The following is a 16,466-nucleotide window of genomic DNA, read 5'->3' on the forward strand; positions in this document are numbered from 1 at the left end:
TTCTACAGCATTCCACTAGAGAAGCTGGCTTAAAAACTTGCTGTAAGCCTGGGCTCAGAGATTTTTAGTCAACAGAGTTAAATCCAGTTTGTGGCCCATCACTAGTTGTGTCCCTCAGGGCTCAGTTTTGGGGCCAGTCTCGTTCAATATCTTTATTAATGATCTAGATGAGGAGATTGAGTGCTTCCTTGACAAGTTCGTAGATGACACCAAGTTGGATGGGAGTTTTGATCTACTCGAGGATAGGAAACTGCTGATGAATCTGGACAGGTTGCATCAATGGGCTGAGTCCAAGTGTATGAAATTCAGCAAGGCCTTGTGATGAGTCCTGCTCTTTGGTCACAGCGACCCCAGGCATCACTGCAGACTTGGTGAAGAGTGACTAGAAAGCTGCCTGGAATAAAAGGACCTGGAGGTGTTGGTTGACAGCAGGCTGAATATGAGCCAACAGTGTTGCCAGGATGTCAAGAAGGCCAACAGCATCCTGGTTTGTATCAGAAGGAGCGTGGCCATCTGGAGAAGGGAGGTGATTGTGCCCCTGTGCTTGACCCTGCTGAGGCCACATCTTGACTACTGTGTTTATTTCTGGGCACCTCACTACGGGAAAGACATTGAGTTGCTTGAGCGAGCTTAGAGAAGGACAGCCAAGATGGTGAAGAGGGTGGAGAACAAGTCCTATCATGAGAGGCTGAGGGAACTAGGATTGTTTAGTTTGGAGAAGAAGAGGCTGAGGGGAGACTTCACTGCTCTCTACAACTACCTGAAATATTGAGAAGAGCACTCACAATCAACAGAGGGGTTTTTGTGGCATGCCAGACTGACGTAGTTAACTTCCTCTACTCACATTTTGGTTGGACGCTGTCACAATCCAACTCTATTCTCCCTTTTGGAGAAATTTGAAGGGACCGAGGGTCTGCACATGGCGTCTGCCTCTCTCAGGAGGTAGCAGCCAACTGCAGTGCCGACTTTTAGAATGGGAAAGCAGCCAACCTTCACCACGCTCACAATAAATGCAGTTGATGCTGAAATTAAGATTTACAAATTAAGAGGTTTATTTAAGGGATTTAACAGAATTTAGGGAAAGGTTCAGTAACGGTGGAGAACAATAAGGGATAACAAAAGAAACCTGGGGTAGTACTCCAGCAATTACTGTTTCCTACCCAACGGTACTTGTGTGGGGGGGTGTAGATTAGGAGAATTGATGAGAGGAGGAAGAAATGAAGGTCAGGCCCAACGCTGACTTTTCCCCTCTGTGGGGTCATGAGATATGTGTGTGTATGTTGGCCAGGAAAGTGGGGGAGAACGGTTTATAAAGTAAATCCTTTACCATGCTCCAGAGACAGTCTGCTGAATGATTGGTCTTCACAGCCAGTCTTGTTTCACCTGCATGGTGGCAGGACCATGTGCAGTGAGGACAGGGTGGGTTGCGATGGAGGAGGTCCTGACTCATCATCTGTCTATAAGGGGATGTAGGGTGTGTTCTTGGAAGGAGGATCCTCTTCTTCTTCTCCCGCTCTTTGGCAGCAGTGCAGCATCCTCTTCTTCTTCTCCAGCTCTTTGGCAGCAGTGCAGAGCAGCAGCAGTCTCAGTCCTAGCCACAGGCCCAGAAGCAGCAGGCCCTCCGCAGTCAGCAGCAACAAAGTATTCAAAGGCAATCAGAAAGGGAGAAGCAGCAAGCAAGCAGTCCGAGCCAAAAGGCAAAAGCAGCTGCAGCAGTCTGTCCGGAGCTGCTTTTCTATCTTGCTACGTTATACTTTAGACTCTCTAATTGGTTCCTCACTCCCTTCTTCGAGCCATCCAATCAGAGTGCCAGAACTCCCTGGGTGGACCAGCAACAATGTTGCAGTTTTCCTGCCACAGAATTTCTGCCTGCAGCCTATCTTCCCTGTTATGAAAGGCAAGTTGTTTAGTCCCTGAGGAACCGGAAGACAGGGAGCCCGAGGAGCAGCCATTTTGAGCAGTTTAGGTCACTGCTCCACGAGGCAGTCAGTTGTTCCAGAGAGGGGAGGGGTACCGACCCTCACAGACACCCATCTACTTGGGCCAGCAGATATTTCTTGGGAGACTGGACCAGCCATAATTCTGGGACCATTATCTCTAGTGGCATCACTATGGAGCTCCCATACTCTTGCACACAGAGCAGTGGTGGATTTGCAGTGCCACATATTCATATCTTCACCATGGTCATACATGGTAAACCACAGAGAACCTTGTGGTGAATTCTGGCTACCCTGAGCTGGACTCGTAGGAAGGCATGTGTTCCAGTTGCTGATACATGAATCCATTCTGGATAAGAAAAGGGAGTTTTTCTCCCTCTCCATCTTGGATAACTTATCACGCAGCCCCTCGTAAGAGGTTCTGCACTCCTCAGCCAGTTTTTCCACAGCTGAGACACAAGAATGTATGGGGTTAGAGGCAGTGTCTTCATATTGCCTTAGTTGGTTCACAAATTCATTGAAAGTCAGTGGTGTTTTGTCACCTACCCCAAAGATCTTTCCTTCCAAAATGTGGGAATATATAGGAGGGGCACTCTGTGTCAACAGAGGCCTCCTACATGGCAGCTCATCAGGGTCTGCAGGTGTTGTCTGATCACCATACGTGAGCTACTGGACTGCCAGCTCTCTCAGATATTTGATGCCTCTCTCCATGATTTTCCATTTACCATGGTGACGTTTGATACCCTCCCTGTGGGATACTGGCTTTTTACAGCTGTTAAAGATGTTTCTAGAGACTGCAAGTGCTGTTTTTTCTCCCAACGATTTTGATTATGCCTCCATCTCTGGCTAACAATCCCAATTGCTGAGCCTCTCTGCCCTCAAGATCTATCATATGAGATCCATTGTCCCAACACCATAGTAGCCACGAAGTCAGTAACTTGCCCTCATTATGAGCATAATCCTTTCTTAAATTTCGTAACTCTTTCAGAGACATAGACTGAACAATCATCTAGGGGTCTGAATCTCTATCCTGTGTTGTTCCTGCCTCAGGCTGACTCTCTGACTAGGATTTTCCACTCTGTCTCTGAGTCATCATCCCTCCCCAGGCAGTCTGACTTCTTTAAATGTTTCTGCAGGTTCTGCAGCTACAAGGGCTGGTTTGGACTGAGTGGGGTGATGTTGCTTGTTGCTGCAGTTCCCGCTGGCTCCAGAGCACAGGGCATCTGCAGCTCTGTCCCAAACCGGGCAAGACAGCAGATGAGATATATATATATGCACAGAACGACATTTATTGCAAACAGCAATAAAGTCTTAACCACCCAACGCCAAAATAAAGCATAACCAGATTGTATGTATGTTGAGATACTAGGGTAGCAGAACAGAATGTTAGAGGACTAATACAAAAAGGTATCATAACAGTAAAATGCACAACTGATAGTCAGGTTAGCCATGTAAATGCTAGCAACTTATCAATAGGCCTTATCTAAACCAATTATTAAAATAATACCTAGACAAGGTGATCATACAATGATTGCAATTATCTAAAAAAATGAACCTAAGGTCATAAAGTTCTAGAACTTAACAGTGAAAGATTTATTAATATTTAAAATTGGCTAATAAAGATACAGGGAGTTGATACCTTTCACCCTATTATGACTACAGCCAGGTCTACGTTGTCTCGTTCCTCGTAGTCAGAGTGATCATTCAAGCAGGTATCCCTGCTGGAGAGGAGAAGGTCTAGCACACCTCCTAGTGAAAGTGTATGGGAGTCTCTGTGATCAGGGATGGATGGGTCCAGGCTTTCGTAGAGTAAAGTGAGTTGACTGCTGTCAGTTAACTGTTTAGCTGTACCTGCAGAATTTCTCATTGGAGAATAAAAGGAAAACAGTGGAAAAGCCAAGAAGGCCCTCTTCTCACCAACCAAACCCTTTATGTTTGTTCTTATTTTGTCTCTGTTTTGGCCTAGCTGTGGCTAGGCTGGACTGTGTGTTTTTCAACACTGGAGAGCAGCTGGTGTTATGAACATCAACTTGGCCTCTGTTTGTGCTTCCAAGGTTGTTACCAGTTTAGAGCTTCCTACGACCTTTCCTTTCCCATGGAAATCTTTCCACTCCAGGCCTGGGACGATAAAACTGAGAGACAGAGAGTAATTGAATCACAAAAGAAAACTGAGGCTGGCACACTGAGATGGAGTGTCCTGCTGCAAGTTCGTAGCACTGGGAGGGGCTGCAGGGTGCTTAAAGCGGCAGTTTTCCCATGCAAATTTTTAACAATGAACAGTGAACCTGGCAGATACTCAGGCACAGCAGTGACAAAATCAGATAATAATAGTCATTCTTGGGCCCTCCAAATTCTCACAAACTGAGCTCACCAGAGAAGGGAACAGAATAATTTTTCATAATGCCAAGGTTCATAAAGTAGCCCCCAGACTCCCCAGTCAAATTCTTAACCCAGCTCATCCCCACAGAAGTCAGTGTCTGAAAGAAATAGTAAAGTAACATATGTAGGAGATAGGACAGTAGTAAATTTAAGGTGGAGTCCAAAAAGACATGATATAACAGGTCTTTCAGAAACGCCATTATGAACATTATTTGTTTCAATTTCCAATCTTCCAATATTTTCAATAAAAAGGAAAACTTTTAATTTACGTCCCATGTTGGGCACCAACTATTCTGTTTTCATTTAGTGATCAGGGTGAACCAAAACCAGAAGTAGCATTGCTCTCTGTTACCCCCCCCTCCACCATCCCAAAGGAATATAAAGGGGAAAATAAGGAAGAGAAACTTAAAGGTTGGAGAATAAAACTGGAACAGGTTTACTGAAACAATGAAAGGAAATAACACTGTGATGGGGAACAAATATATTCAAGACCCAGTCTTGATGAACACAGAGATGTGTATAAGGATCCCTTGTGGCAGGGCTAACTTGGGAGGAGAGGGGTTCCCAGCACCTGATGAATTCAGATCCTGCAAAGCACATGGTGAGTTGACAACAAAACAGGAGCCTCTCTCCAAGCCGCAAAGGCAAGCAGGAAGAGGAGTCTGGGCTTCCATTCCTCCTGGCTTTCATAGAGTATGGCAGGAAATGGGATGGAATACTGACTCCTCTCTGTTCTGCCTCTCCTGGATCCTGCAGGGTCCTAAAGACCCTGTGTCTGGGTCCTTGTATCAGTTACATAAAATTAGCCTGGGACCTCTCAAATTATAACATGGAATTTGGATTTTTTTTAAAAAAAACCTCATTACCTTTTCTTTGCTGTGTTTGCTTTGTCTGTTACCATTTAGACTCCGCTCATGCAAAGTGGAAGACAAAAAGTTGAGATCATTGACTGAATGTTACCTGTAGTAGAAGGATGATCCAAGGAAAGGATCCTTGAAAGGATTAAGTCTTGCAGTTCAGTACCAAAGAACATAAAAAATGTGTCTGTTTCACTGCAACTTTTAATTAGAAATGCATCAACATCTTTGGATTGAAGCAATTGTGGTTTGTTTTTTTTTTTTTGGCAAGGGCTCAATGTGGTGCAAATATAGTCTCCTTTAGGAAAAAATGAACATTTTGTGGAAAGACTTGAAATCAAATATAATATTTTATGAAAATGCTGATGCTTTTGTATCTAAGAATTCTGAAGTATCTTTTCTACATGTTGTGGGTTTTTTCATCCTTTCATAAAACAAATAATTCTAAAGTGTACTGGGTGTTCTATAGCTATATACTGTGCTTTATAGTGGATCATTCTTTCTGTTTTCAAGCAGAAGTGTTACTATTGAGCATGCCCCATCCTAGGTCAAGATAGCAGGTACAGGTTTACTAGCATTATAGTATATCTTGGATATATACTGGTTAAAATCTTTGAGTGTGGGAGGGCTTAATATTTCATCTTCTCTAACAGAAACTGAATTTTTCAACTACATCTGTATAGCTTCTGCTTTTCAAAATAGTAGCCATTTAATTAAACCAATCATATAAAATAAAATTGAAACTAGGGCAAAGGTAATGTTATAATTAGAATTAAGCTGCATTAATTATGAAATTACAGCTAGCCGAACAAATAACAGAGGTGAGCAACCTTCATCTTTATTTTGCTCTATTTAAATTTGCTATTGTATTTTTAAATTCAACTTCGTTTTAAAGCTTGGTGAAGGGGCACAGTCTGACTTTAGTGTTAGAATCACAGCCTTTGTACAGAAATCGGTTTTCTTCCCCAGATCTTGCTTCTGGAATAGAGCATACATTATATGGTTTCACTTGTTATACATTAAATTAAATAAGTTAATTATACTTTAAAAATAGTTTATTTTTCTCCTCATTTCTTTAGGGTTCGCTTAAGTCCTGCAGCTCGGAACATTCTGGAGACGCATGGATTAGATCCAAACAATATTACACCTTCTGGGCCACGAGGAATCTTCACTAAAGAGTATGTGGATATTTCAGTAAAGTTATTATTTTTTCCTTTGTAAGTGGAGCGATCTCCGCGAACTTGAAAAGTCTGTTTATTTAAAAACCCAACTTTCTGTTCCAGTTCTTTCTATGTTGTAATGACTTAATTAAAATTGAAAAACTAGTTGAGAAGATATGGAGAGTAGCTTAGGAAATATTGTAAGAAGACTTCAATTAATAAAAAATAATTTTTTTTATCAGTCTGTGTAGTACTGCTATCACATTTCCTGCAGCTAAGCTGAATGTTGACTCTCAGCTCCCAGGCAGCACTGTTAGCTACCATCATGGATCTCAATAATTTTGCTGCTCATAGGTGTATTCTGAGCCAAAATAAAATACCAGTGGCCTGTTTTCTTCAGCTGTTTTTCTTTAGGAAGCTCAGATCTTTTGCTTCTTTCACTTAGCTTCTTTCAGAGTTCAGTTATTAAGTCTGTCAGAATTTAATTTGCTCCCCTTTTTTTTTATTAGGATGGGAAAAGCAGTGAAGAAAAAGCAGAAAGAAATCCAGACTTCTTTTTTTCTTCCATCTTGTTTGTTTCCCTGTCTTTGAATGTTTACAAACCTGTTGTTTGTTATGATCAGGCTTCTAGTAGTTTACTATACTTTTTGAGTATTCTGATGTAATGATTGGCACTTAAGGGTCAGTGTAACTTGAAAGTGAATCCAGAGAAGCAGACAGTGGAAGTCTGCTGTTTTTTCAAAGCTCTTTTTTGTATGGCCTTTGGCTGAGTTGAGGTGAAATAAGGAGTTGAACAGATGTAATACCTGATATAGTAGCAAATTATCAGAGATAGTTTTTTCTTAGTTGTGTAAGTGTGATGGTAATTTATGGTATGTTACTAGGTTATAGCGGATGGAAACCATCTTGGACTTTGAGCTACCTAATTAACATTCCCTAATTGTCTTGGAGATGTAGCAAAGTTTTTTATGTACCTATGAGAATTATCTAACAAAATAATCCTTTTTTCAAAGCTGCTCTTTTTCCATGCAAAAAGTTTTACTTCAAAATGTCATTTCATGGCACAAGACTGTCTGGGTTTTTTTTAACCATTCTTTTGAAATAGTGTTCATCTTTCAGATGCCTACAGGCTCTGCTATTATGTTGAGTTTAAAATGAAATGTTTGCAGGTTTTTTAGAGAGCTGTTACAGATATTAAGGAAAGTATTTATTTTGCTACTTTGAGACTACGGTTAAAATACATTCCATGCTTTATACCTGAGTGACTTATGGATGCTCCCAGGCATCCAGCCTCCTGAGCTGCAAGGTAAGGACGGAGAGCAGAACAACATCCTCATAATCCAGGAGGAAGTATTTAATGACCTGCTATGGCATCTAAACATTCATAAGTCTATGGGACTGGATGGGATTCACCTGAGTGTCTGACAAGTGAGGCTTGCCAACATGCCTTTGACACCAGTTCATGTTGAAGTTCCAGCTTGTGTTGTGCAGAAGCGGTGGTATAATCTCATTCAGGCCACAGTAGTCTACTGTTAGTCTGCATTCTCCGTTAGGCTTTCACACTGGCCATATAAAACTGTTGAAGGATGAACGAGTCCTGCTGATCACTTGTCTTTCCAGTTGTCTGATTAGCTTATGGATTGAGGATCACAGACTCTTGGTTCATGTGATACTGTTGTCAGTGCACCATTGAAGTAGCCATTGGCACCTGGTGTTGGTTGACTTTCAGCAAGCCAACAACGAAAGAGTCCTTTGACAGACATACAGTGTCCTCAGTCTCCACAGCTACTATACCAAAGGCCCACCAATAACCTTTTGAGTCCTTAAAATATATTCTCTAGAGGTCTTCCATGCCAAGGATGCACAGCATCTGGGCCAGTCACTATAGAGTGCTTTTGCCACTTTTTCCCAGTGTGGCTCACTTTGGCCCACTAATGGCTGCAATATGGCCCACTTCCCTTGTAGGGGATGGTACAGTTACTTAGGAAAGACTTACCTAGAAAGAAAATTGATTCAGTCCTGGCTCAAACCAGAAAAACTCCTATGTTGATAGAGACTATTTATAGAGTAGTTGGAAAGTTGTGTCCAACCCTTCTATTTTCAGTTCTCGTATAATACTTATTTGCCTTACTTTTACTTAAATCTGTTTAATTTGAATTACTTTGGTTTTCCTCCAACTCTACCTTGCAGTTTTGCACCCATGACACTCATAATGTTGCTGTACCTACTTTTCTTAATCAGTTAAACTGTAGAATTAGTGGGGTGGAAGTTATGTTTGTATATATGTATAGAATATTTATATAATATATAAAAGATACATTTATATGAAATGTTATTTTATAGGTATAATTAATATCTATTTATATATCATGCTCATGTGTGAGTTTCAAAACTCCTTATTGAATCTTCTGTTCTAAAAATAAGCACAATTTTGTCAATACATTTTTCAGTCGACACCCTAAAATGTACCAAAATTATTAAAGCATTTTGACTTTGCTTTGATAGGTAGGACTATCTGTTTTTTTGTCTTTTGCATAATGTATGGAAGTAATTTTAAAGCATTTCATAAGCTTCAAAATACAGAAGATACAAAAGCTTTATTTTATTTATTAGAATAGAATAGTAGAATGGTTTAAGGTAGAAGGGACCTTAAAGATCATCTAGTTCCAACCCCTCTGCATGGGCAGGTACACCTCCCACAACCTCCCTGGTTGCTCAGGGCCCCATCCAGCCTGGTCTGGAACACTTCCAGGGATGGGCTTCCACAGCTTCCCTGGGCAACCTGTTCAGTGACTCACCACCCTCACACTAAAGAATTTCCTCCTCACGTCTAACTTAAATCCCCCCTCTTCCAGTTTTGATCCATTACCTCTTGTCCTCTCACTACAAGCCCTTGTAAAAAGTCCCACCCCAGCTTTCCTGTAGGCTACTTTCAGGCACTGGAAAGCCACTGTAAGGCCTCCCCAGAGCCTTCTCTACTCCAGGCTGAACAGCCCCAACTCTCTCAGCCTGTTCTTGTAGGAGAGGTGCTCCAGCCCTTGGATCAGCTTTGTGGCCCTCCTCTGGACTCACTCCAGAACTTCATGTCCTTTCTGTGTTGAGGGCTCCAGAACTGGACACGGTACTCCAGGTGGGGTCTCACAAAAGCCGAATAAAGGGGGAGAATCACCTCCCTTGACCTACTGCCTGCACTTATTTTGATGCATCCCAGGACATGGTTGGCTTTCTAGGCTGCAAGCACACATTGCTGGCTCATGCTGAGCTTCTTGTCCACCATCACTCCCAAGTCCTTCTCCTCCAGACTGTTTTTGATTCGTTCTCCACCCAGCCTGTATTTGTGCTTGGGATTGCCCCTACCCAGGTGCAGGAACTTGCACTTAGCCTTGTTGAACTTCATGCAGTTTGCATAAGCGCACTTCTCAAGCCTGTCAGGGTGCCTCTGGGTGGCATCCCTTCCCTTCAGTGTGTCAACCTCATCACACACTTTGGTGTCGTTAGCAAACTTGCTCAGGGTGCACTTGATTCCACTGTCCATGTTGCTGACTAAGATGTTAAATAGCACCAGTCTGAGTACTGACCCTTGGGAAACACGACTTGTCACAGGTCTTTGTCTGGACAACAATCTGTTGATCACAACTCTTTGAGTGTGACCATCCAGCCAGTTTCATACCCAATGAGTGGTCCATCCACTGAATCTGTACTGTTCCAGTTGTGATACCAGGATGTCGTGTGGGATAGTGTCGAAGGCTTTGTCCAGGTAGTTGCCGTCAGTTGCTCTTCCTTTGTCCACTGATACCGTGACCCCATTGTGGAAGGCCACCGAATAAGTCAGGCAGGATTTGCCCTTGGTAAAGCCATGTTTGTTGTCACCAATCACCCCTTTGTTTTCCACATGCCTTAGCAGAGCCTTCAGGAGGATCTGCTCCAACATCTTGCTGGGCACAGGGGTGGGACTGACTGGTCTATAGTTCCCTGGGTCTTCCTTTTTTCCCTTTTTGAAAATGGGGATTATGTTTCCCCTCTTCGAGGCAGTGGGAATTTCACCAGACTGCAATGATTTCTCAAATATGATGGAAAACGGCTTTGCAACTTCATTAGCCAGTTCCTTAGGGTGCATGGATGAATCCCATCAGGTCTCATAGACTTGTGCAACTTCAGGTCCTTCAGCTGGTCATGAACTTGCTCTTCTCCTACAGTGGGGACATCTTCCTTTTCACAGTTCATGCCTTTGCCTTCTCTAACTTGGATGGTGTGACCAGAGATTTTGCTGGTGAAGACTGTGGCAAAGTAGTAATTGAGTACATCAACCTTCTCTATGTCCTGCATGGCCAGGTCTCCAATTTCCTTCTGAAGTGGACCCAGAGTTTCCCTCATCTTCCTCCTATTGCTGACATACCTGTAGAAACCTTTCTTATTATTCTTAACATCCCTGGCCAGGTCTAGATCTCTGTGCTTTGGCCTTCCTTACCTGACCTCTTGCTTCTCTGACAACTTCTCTATACTCAACCAGGATACCTGGCCCTGCTTCCACTCTCTGTATACCTTGTTTTTACATTTAGCTGTGTCCAGAAGCTCCTTGCTCATCCATACAGGCCTCAGGGCTCTCCTACCTGCCTTCCTCTTTGTTAGGACACATAGCTCTTGGGCATAGAGGAAGTGTTCCTTGAATATGGACCAGCTTTCCTGGTCTCCCCTTCCCTCCAGGGTTTTGTCCCATGGTACCCTACCAAGCAGATTCTTGAAGAGACCAAAATCTATTCTCTTGAATTCAAGGGTACTGAGCTTGCTTCACTCCTGCCTTGCTGCCCTAAGGATTCTGAATTTGACCATGTCATGGTTGCTACAGCCTAGTATCCTATTAAGTATTCCACCATCAATCAGCCTGTCTCTGTTGGTGATAACAAGGTGCAGCAAAGCACGTTTTCTTGTTGGTTCCTCTACCATTTGGAGGAGGAAGTTTTCATCAGTGCACTCCAGGAACTTCCTGGATTGCTGGTGCCTTGCTGTGTTGTCCCTCGAGCAGATACTGTGGTGTTTGAAATCCCCCTTGAAGACCAGGGCCTGTGAATGCAAAGCTGCTCCTATCTGCCTGTAGAGAGCCTCATCTGCTTGGCCATCCTGATCTGGTGGCCTGTAGCAGACCTCCACCATGAAATATACTGAGCCAATTGTCTTACGACTGTCAGATTAAAACTCTGAAGTAATTTTTGCATACATGCTGTGAGGGATGTCTTAATGAAGTGATAGAAGTTTAGGGTGTATGGTACAGACTTCTGTTATCAGATTGGAAGCATAAAGAGAGGAGATGTATGGCTGATACAGTTCTTTTAACAACTTGCTAGTATAGTTGCAGTTTCAGCTGCAAAACAACTATTTTATTATAGCTTATTTCCCTTGCAATTGGCAGTGGTCCTGTAAATGCAGTCTTTTCTGATTAGCCTCATGTGCTTATTTTTAGCTTTTTGCTTTTTAAATACAGTACACCTAGTGGAAATGTAGTATTATAGCTTAAATGTGTGTCATACTGTGCCCACAAGAGGGAACTTCTGTAGTAATAGCTATATCGGTATGAAGACCCTGGGCAAATGCTTACAGAGTAGATGAGATTCAGCCACACCTGGGACTGTTAGATATTACTCAGTTTTTGCCTTTGGTTCTTTAGAGCGGTGCTGTCTTTCAGCTTGCTTACGAAGTGTGGACTTGTATACTATCTACATCGGTTTGTGCATATTTATGTCAGAAAGGTACAGAAAAATGAATGATAAATGTACTACTCAGTTTTTGATGAGCACAAAGTTGTATTAAATTCAAATTATTACAAATATAACAGATGAAACAGCTTTTTTTGAGACTTTATGGCTTGACTAAGTTTGATATCTTATTTAGAAGAACCGTTAGTGCAATTCACGAGTTACCTTGTACACTTGTAATTAGGGTTGATTAATGTAATCCATATCAGTTAATAATCTTCTTAATGTTTGGTTTATCAACAGAAATTTAAATACATGGAAGTGGCTAAGTAATTAAAATAAGCTATCAAATAGTAATACTTTGGGAATTTTTTAAATAGTTTCTTTGTTGTCGATATTTCACTGTGTTTAATCACCAGGGATGCTCTCAAACTTTTGCAAGAGAAGCAGAAGGGCAAACCCAGTGAACTGAAACCTATCGTTTCTCCAGCTCCTCCCCAGCCTACTGCAATACTTTCTGCTTTGCAAGCAACAGTGGTGACTTCTGCTTATCCAAGGCCAGCAGTTCCACCAGTTTCCACACTGGGACAACCTCCTGCACTGGTATCATATCTTAAATTCTCAATATTACTACAGCTAAATATTGCCATGGCTACCTAAGTAGCTATATGACATATTCCAGAACTGGAGAGATGAAGGAAACTAAGGCCACTTGTATGCCAAGCACAGGCATGTTTTTAGTATGTTTGAGTGATTGTAAAGCAGTTCAAACTGCAGAGCTGTTGAAATTATGGTCTACAGACTACTTTGTGTAACATGTAAATTGAAGCCATGAAAAAAATTTACATCGCAGGCCCTGGAAAAATCAGAGAGGGGAAAGTCAGAGAGGCAGCAGTTTAATTTTAGTCCCCAGACTGAAAATGCCACTAGTTTGGTGTCATACACCCTTTCATTCAGGATCATTACATAAATGTGTATTTTCAAACTCAGAGAGACTTGAATCCTGATTTATTTTTGCTGTACTTGGTTCAAGAAGTGAGGAAGGGCTTAGTGGTTGCTTTGAAGAGTAATTTTGCTCACTGCGGTACCTAAATACAGTTTCTACATCAACAGTGTTAGAAATAACAGATTTTTTTAAAAAAAAAACAAATGCCGGTGCTGAAATTTTAGTAGAAAATGAAAAGCTTTTTTGAAAAATTGGGGGGAAAACCGTTCTGGGTCTAGAACTAAATTTGAAGTGTCTTTACAGGATGAAGTTTACAATGTAGCTACAATTAATAATACTCCAAAAGTGCTGCTTTTTTTTTTTTTCCTTCCATTGTAGGAAGAGCCAAACAAAGCACGAAAGCTCAAACCTAGTTATTTTTCCATTATTGAAACAAAATGTTTCTATGATTGCACCAGAAAATAGATAATGCAATGTGTGTGTTGAGTACTAGTCATTATGTAGTAAGTATGCTATAGATTAAGTATACAAAATAATATTTTACAGACTCGCTTATTTTCTTGCTTTTTGTAGTCACTGATAATTCAAACAATTTCTTGAAGTTGACTTGCTTCTATTGAGAAGTTGGGAAAACATCTGCATTGAAACATTACTGAATATATCTGGAAGGACAGAGAATAACAACAGAAAACATACACAGTGAAGCCTGTCTGAGGAACCACTCAGGAAACTAAAAAAACAGTAGCTTATTGAGGAAACATTCTATTTAGATGAAACTAAGCATATTCTGAACAATATGCCATGTCTGACAGATGGAACAGTGCTTGTATACTCCGGCTGAGAATAATGCCTGAATATTTTGAATTTTTTTAGGCAGTCTGCCAGAATAGTAGGATTAATTCCGTAGTGTAAAGTGAAACTGTCTTTATTCTATAAGACCTGTTGTATTGATCCAAGTTAAGTGGAATAGACTGGAACACTCAGTCTTAATCATACTAATTAGAATCACATTGTTAGAATGTATCACTTTTTGATATCTAGGGGATATTTTAAGTGAGCAGGTGTCTTAAGTGACAGTGCATCGATGCTGGAGTCCTGTTTCAGCAAAGAGAAAGTGTGTTTGCTCTCTTGGTTTTTAATATGCAGCATATGATTTCTTTCAGGGCACGTTCACAGAAATCCCCGCTAGCAACATCCGAAGAGTTATTGCTAAGAGATTAACAGAGTCTAAAGCTACTATACCTCATGCATATGCTGCTGCTGATTGTGACATTGATGCTATTTTGAAATTAAGAAAAGATTTGGCCAAAGGTTAGTGATTAAATTGATTTATTTTAACATGTGGTACTAATGCATTGTTTGTTTTGCTTACATCACCTTCCCTAGGAGGTTTATAAAAATAGGCAGAACACTATGCATTCAAGTAAACTTTTTCAATATTTTGTATGTTGGATTCAACCTGTATTTCCCTGTGATTAGTGAATTGGACAAGTTAGCAAGATATAGGAAGAAAGAGGTATTACTTTGCCAATTAACACAACACTGTAGACAACTGCAATTTAATGAAGAACTGCATTTTTTAGTAGTTTTTTGTTTTCTTCCATCCAGATGTCATAATATTTAGCTTCTCAGTGGTTAAAATCTCAAATTATTCATGTGAAAGATAATAGAGGAAGCTTCAAATTAAAATACACTCATGCTCTGTCCTTCTAGGTACAATGTTAATATTTAGTTTTGCTGGCTGCTTTGTTGAAGTAACTGGAAGAGAAAAGCTAATGCAGCCTCTTAAATTCTGTATGAGAATGGCTTTATCCATGGTGAGGAAAGAAAGCGAGTTTTTTAACACATGCCAGCCAATGCATGGCAAATTCCTCTTGAAAGCAAGGTAACAGTATTAATGTGAAGGAGGCAGGATTATCACTTTCACTTAAGATTATTTGTATACTTAAAGCTATATTAAGCTGTTGAAACAGAAAACTGCTCCACAGAAAACTCAATTATTTTAAAATATACATAGAGAACTGGATTAAAAGCTATAAATCTCAATGTGTAAATCCTGGTTTTCATAGTATGTCCATTGTGTCTCATTTATACAGAAATGTTTATGTATAAGATTACAAATTTTTCCCTTTTTGTCTCCACTTTTATTCACAGAAGTAACTTATTTAGAAAAAGTTACTGAAGTCTAAGGTCATAATCAAAGATTGCTTTGTTTTTGCTAAAATCAGCCAAGGGTATTGTACAATAGGGTGTTTTAATAGTTTCAAAATTAACTATGCAGATTATAATCTTGTCCCAAAATCTTAATTCAACAAAGTATATATAACAGGCTGTGAGAGTTGGACTTGTTCAGCCTGAAGAAGAGAAGGCTAATAGCTGCCTTCCACTACCTGAAGGTGGCCGACATGAAGGCTAGGTAGGGAGTTTTTACAGGGGTATGCATTGATAGGATGAGGGGTAACTTCCATACTGAAAGAGGGCAGATTTAGATTGGATATTAGGAAGAAATTCTTTACTGTGAGGTTATGAAACAGTGGAACAGGCTTCTCAGAGGAGTCTTGGATGCTCTGTCATTGAAAGTGTTCAAGGCCAGGTTGGATGGTGCTTTGAGTAACCTGGTCTAGTGGATGTGTCCCTACCCATGGCAGATGGGTTGGAACTAGATGATCTTTAGTGTCCCTTTGAACCCAGACCATTCAATGATTCTATAACTTGCATTTGATAAAACAAGACGATTTTTCAATAGAATACTCTTAGGCAAGTACTTAATTTTCAAGCAAAATATTACAAAAGTCATGTTTGCTTAGTGTCCTTTTGTTTTAGGACTTCTCTTAGTTGGGTGAAAAAACCTCAGTCATAATTTTTGTCTGTTATGTATAAAACACAACAAATGCTGCAAATCAGTTAAGATCAATTTTTCCTAATATCCAATCTAAATCTCCTCTGGCACAAATTAAGGCCAATTCCTCTTGTTCTGTCACTTGTTACTAGAGAGAAGAGACCAACACCCACCTCACTACAATCTCCTTTCAGGTAGTTGTAGGGAATTATAAGGTTTCCCCTCAGTCTGCTTTTTTCCAGGCTAAAGAACTACAGTTTCCTCAGGCACTCCTCATGAGACTTGTTCTCTGGGACCTCCCCCAGCTTCGTTGCCCTTCTGTGGACTCACCCCAGCACCTCAATGCTGTTCTTGTAGTGGGGGGCCCAAAACGGAACATAGTATTCAAGGTGCAGCCTCACCAGTGCAAAGTACAGTGGAACAATCACTTCCCTAGTCCTGCTGGCCACCCTATTGCTGTTAAAAGCCAGGATACTGTTGGCCTTCTTGGCCACCTGGGTTGATCAACACCCCCAGGTTCATTTTAGGGTGTTTTTGTTTGTTTGTTTCTGGGTTTGTTTTGTTTGTTTGTTTGTTTTCTGAGAAAATGGTATTGTGGTTGCCCTAGACCAAGTGCATAGATCTTCAGAAGCTTTCTTGATCTCATCTGTAAATATTT

The 16,466-nt window shown here is 40.9% G+C and overlaps 1 protein-coding gene across 5 annotated transcripts in view; it reads left to right on the forward strand.

Annotated features, from left to right (window-relative positions):
• Positions 1 to 16,466, forward strand: part of PDHX (pyruvate dehydrogenase complex component X) — a 76,633-nt gene that overhangs the window by 29,986 nt on the left and 30,181 nt on the right. For all 5 annotated transcript variants that reach the window (XM_051622223.1, XM_051622227.1, XM_051622226.1 and 2 more), the window contains exons 5-7: positions 6,253 to 6,351; positions 12,443 to 12,626; positions 14,133 to 14,280. In XM_051622223.1, the coding sequence (XP_051478183.1) occupies positions 6,253 to 6,351; positions 12,443 to 12,626; positions 14,133 to 14,280 (431 nt within the window). The remainder of the gene's footprint in view (positions 1 to 6,252; positions 6,352 to 12,442; positions 12,627 to 14,132; positions 14,281 to 16,466) is intronic.

This window comes from Apus apus, chromosome 5 (genome assembly GCF_020740795.1).
Source record: "Apus apus isolate bApuApu2 chromosome 5, bApuApu2.pri.cur, whole genome shotgun sequence".
Classification (NCBI taxonomy): Eukaryota; Metazoa; Chordata; class Aves; order Apodiformes; family Apodidae; genus Apus; species Apus apus.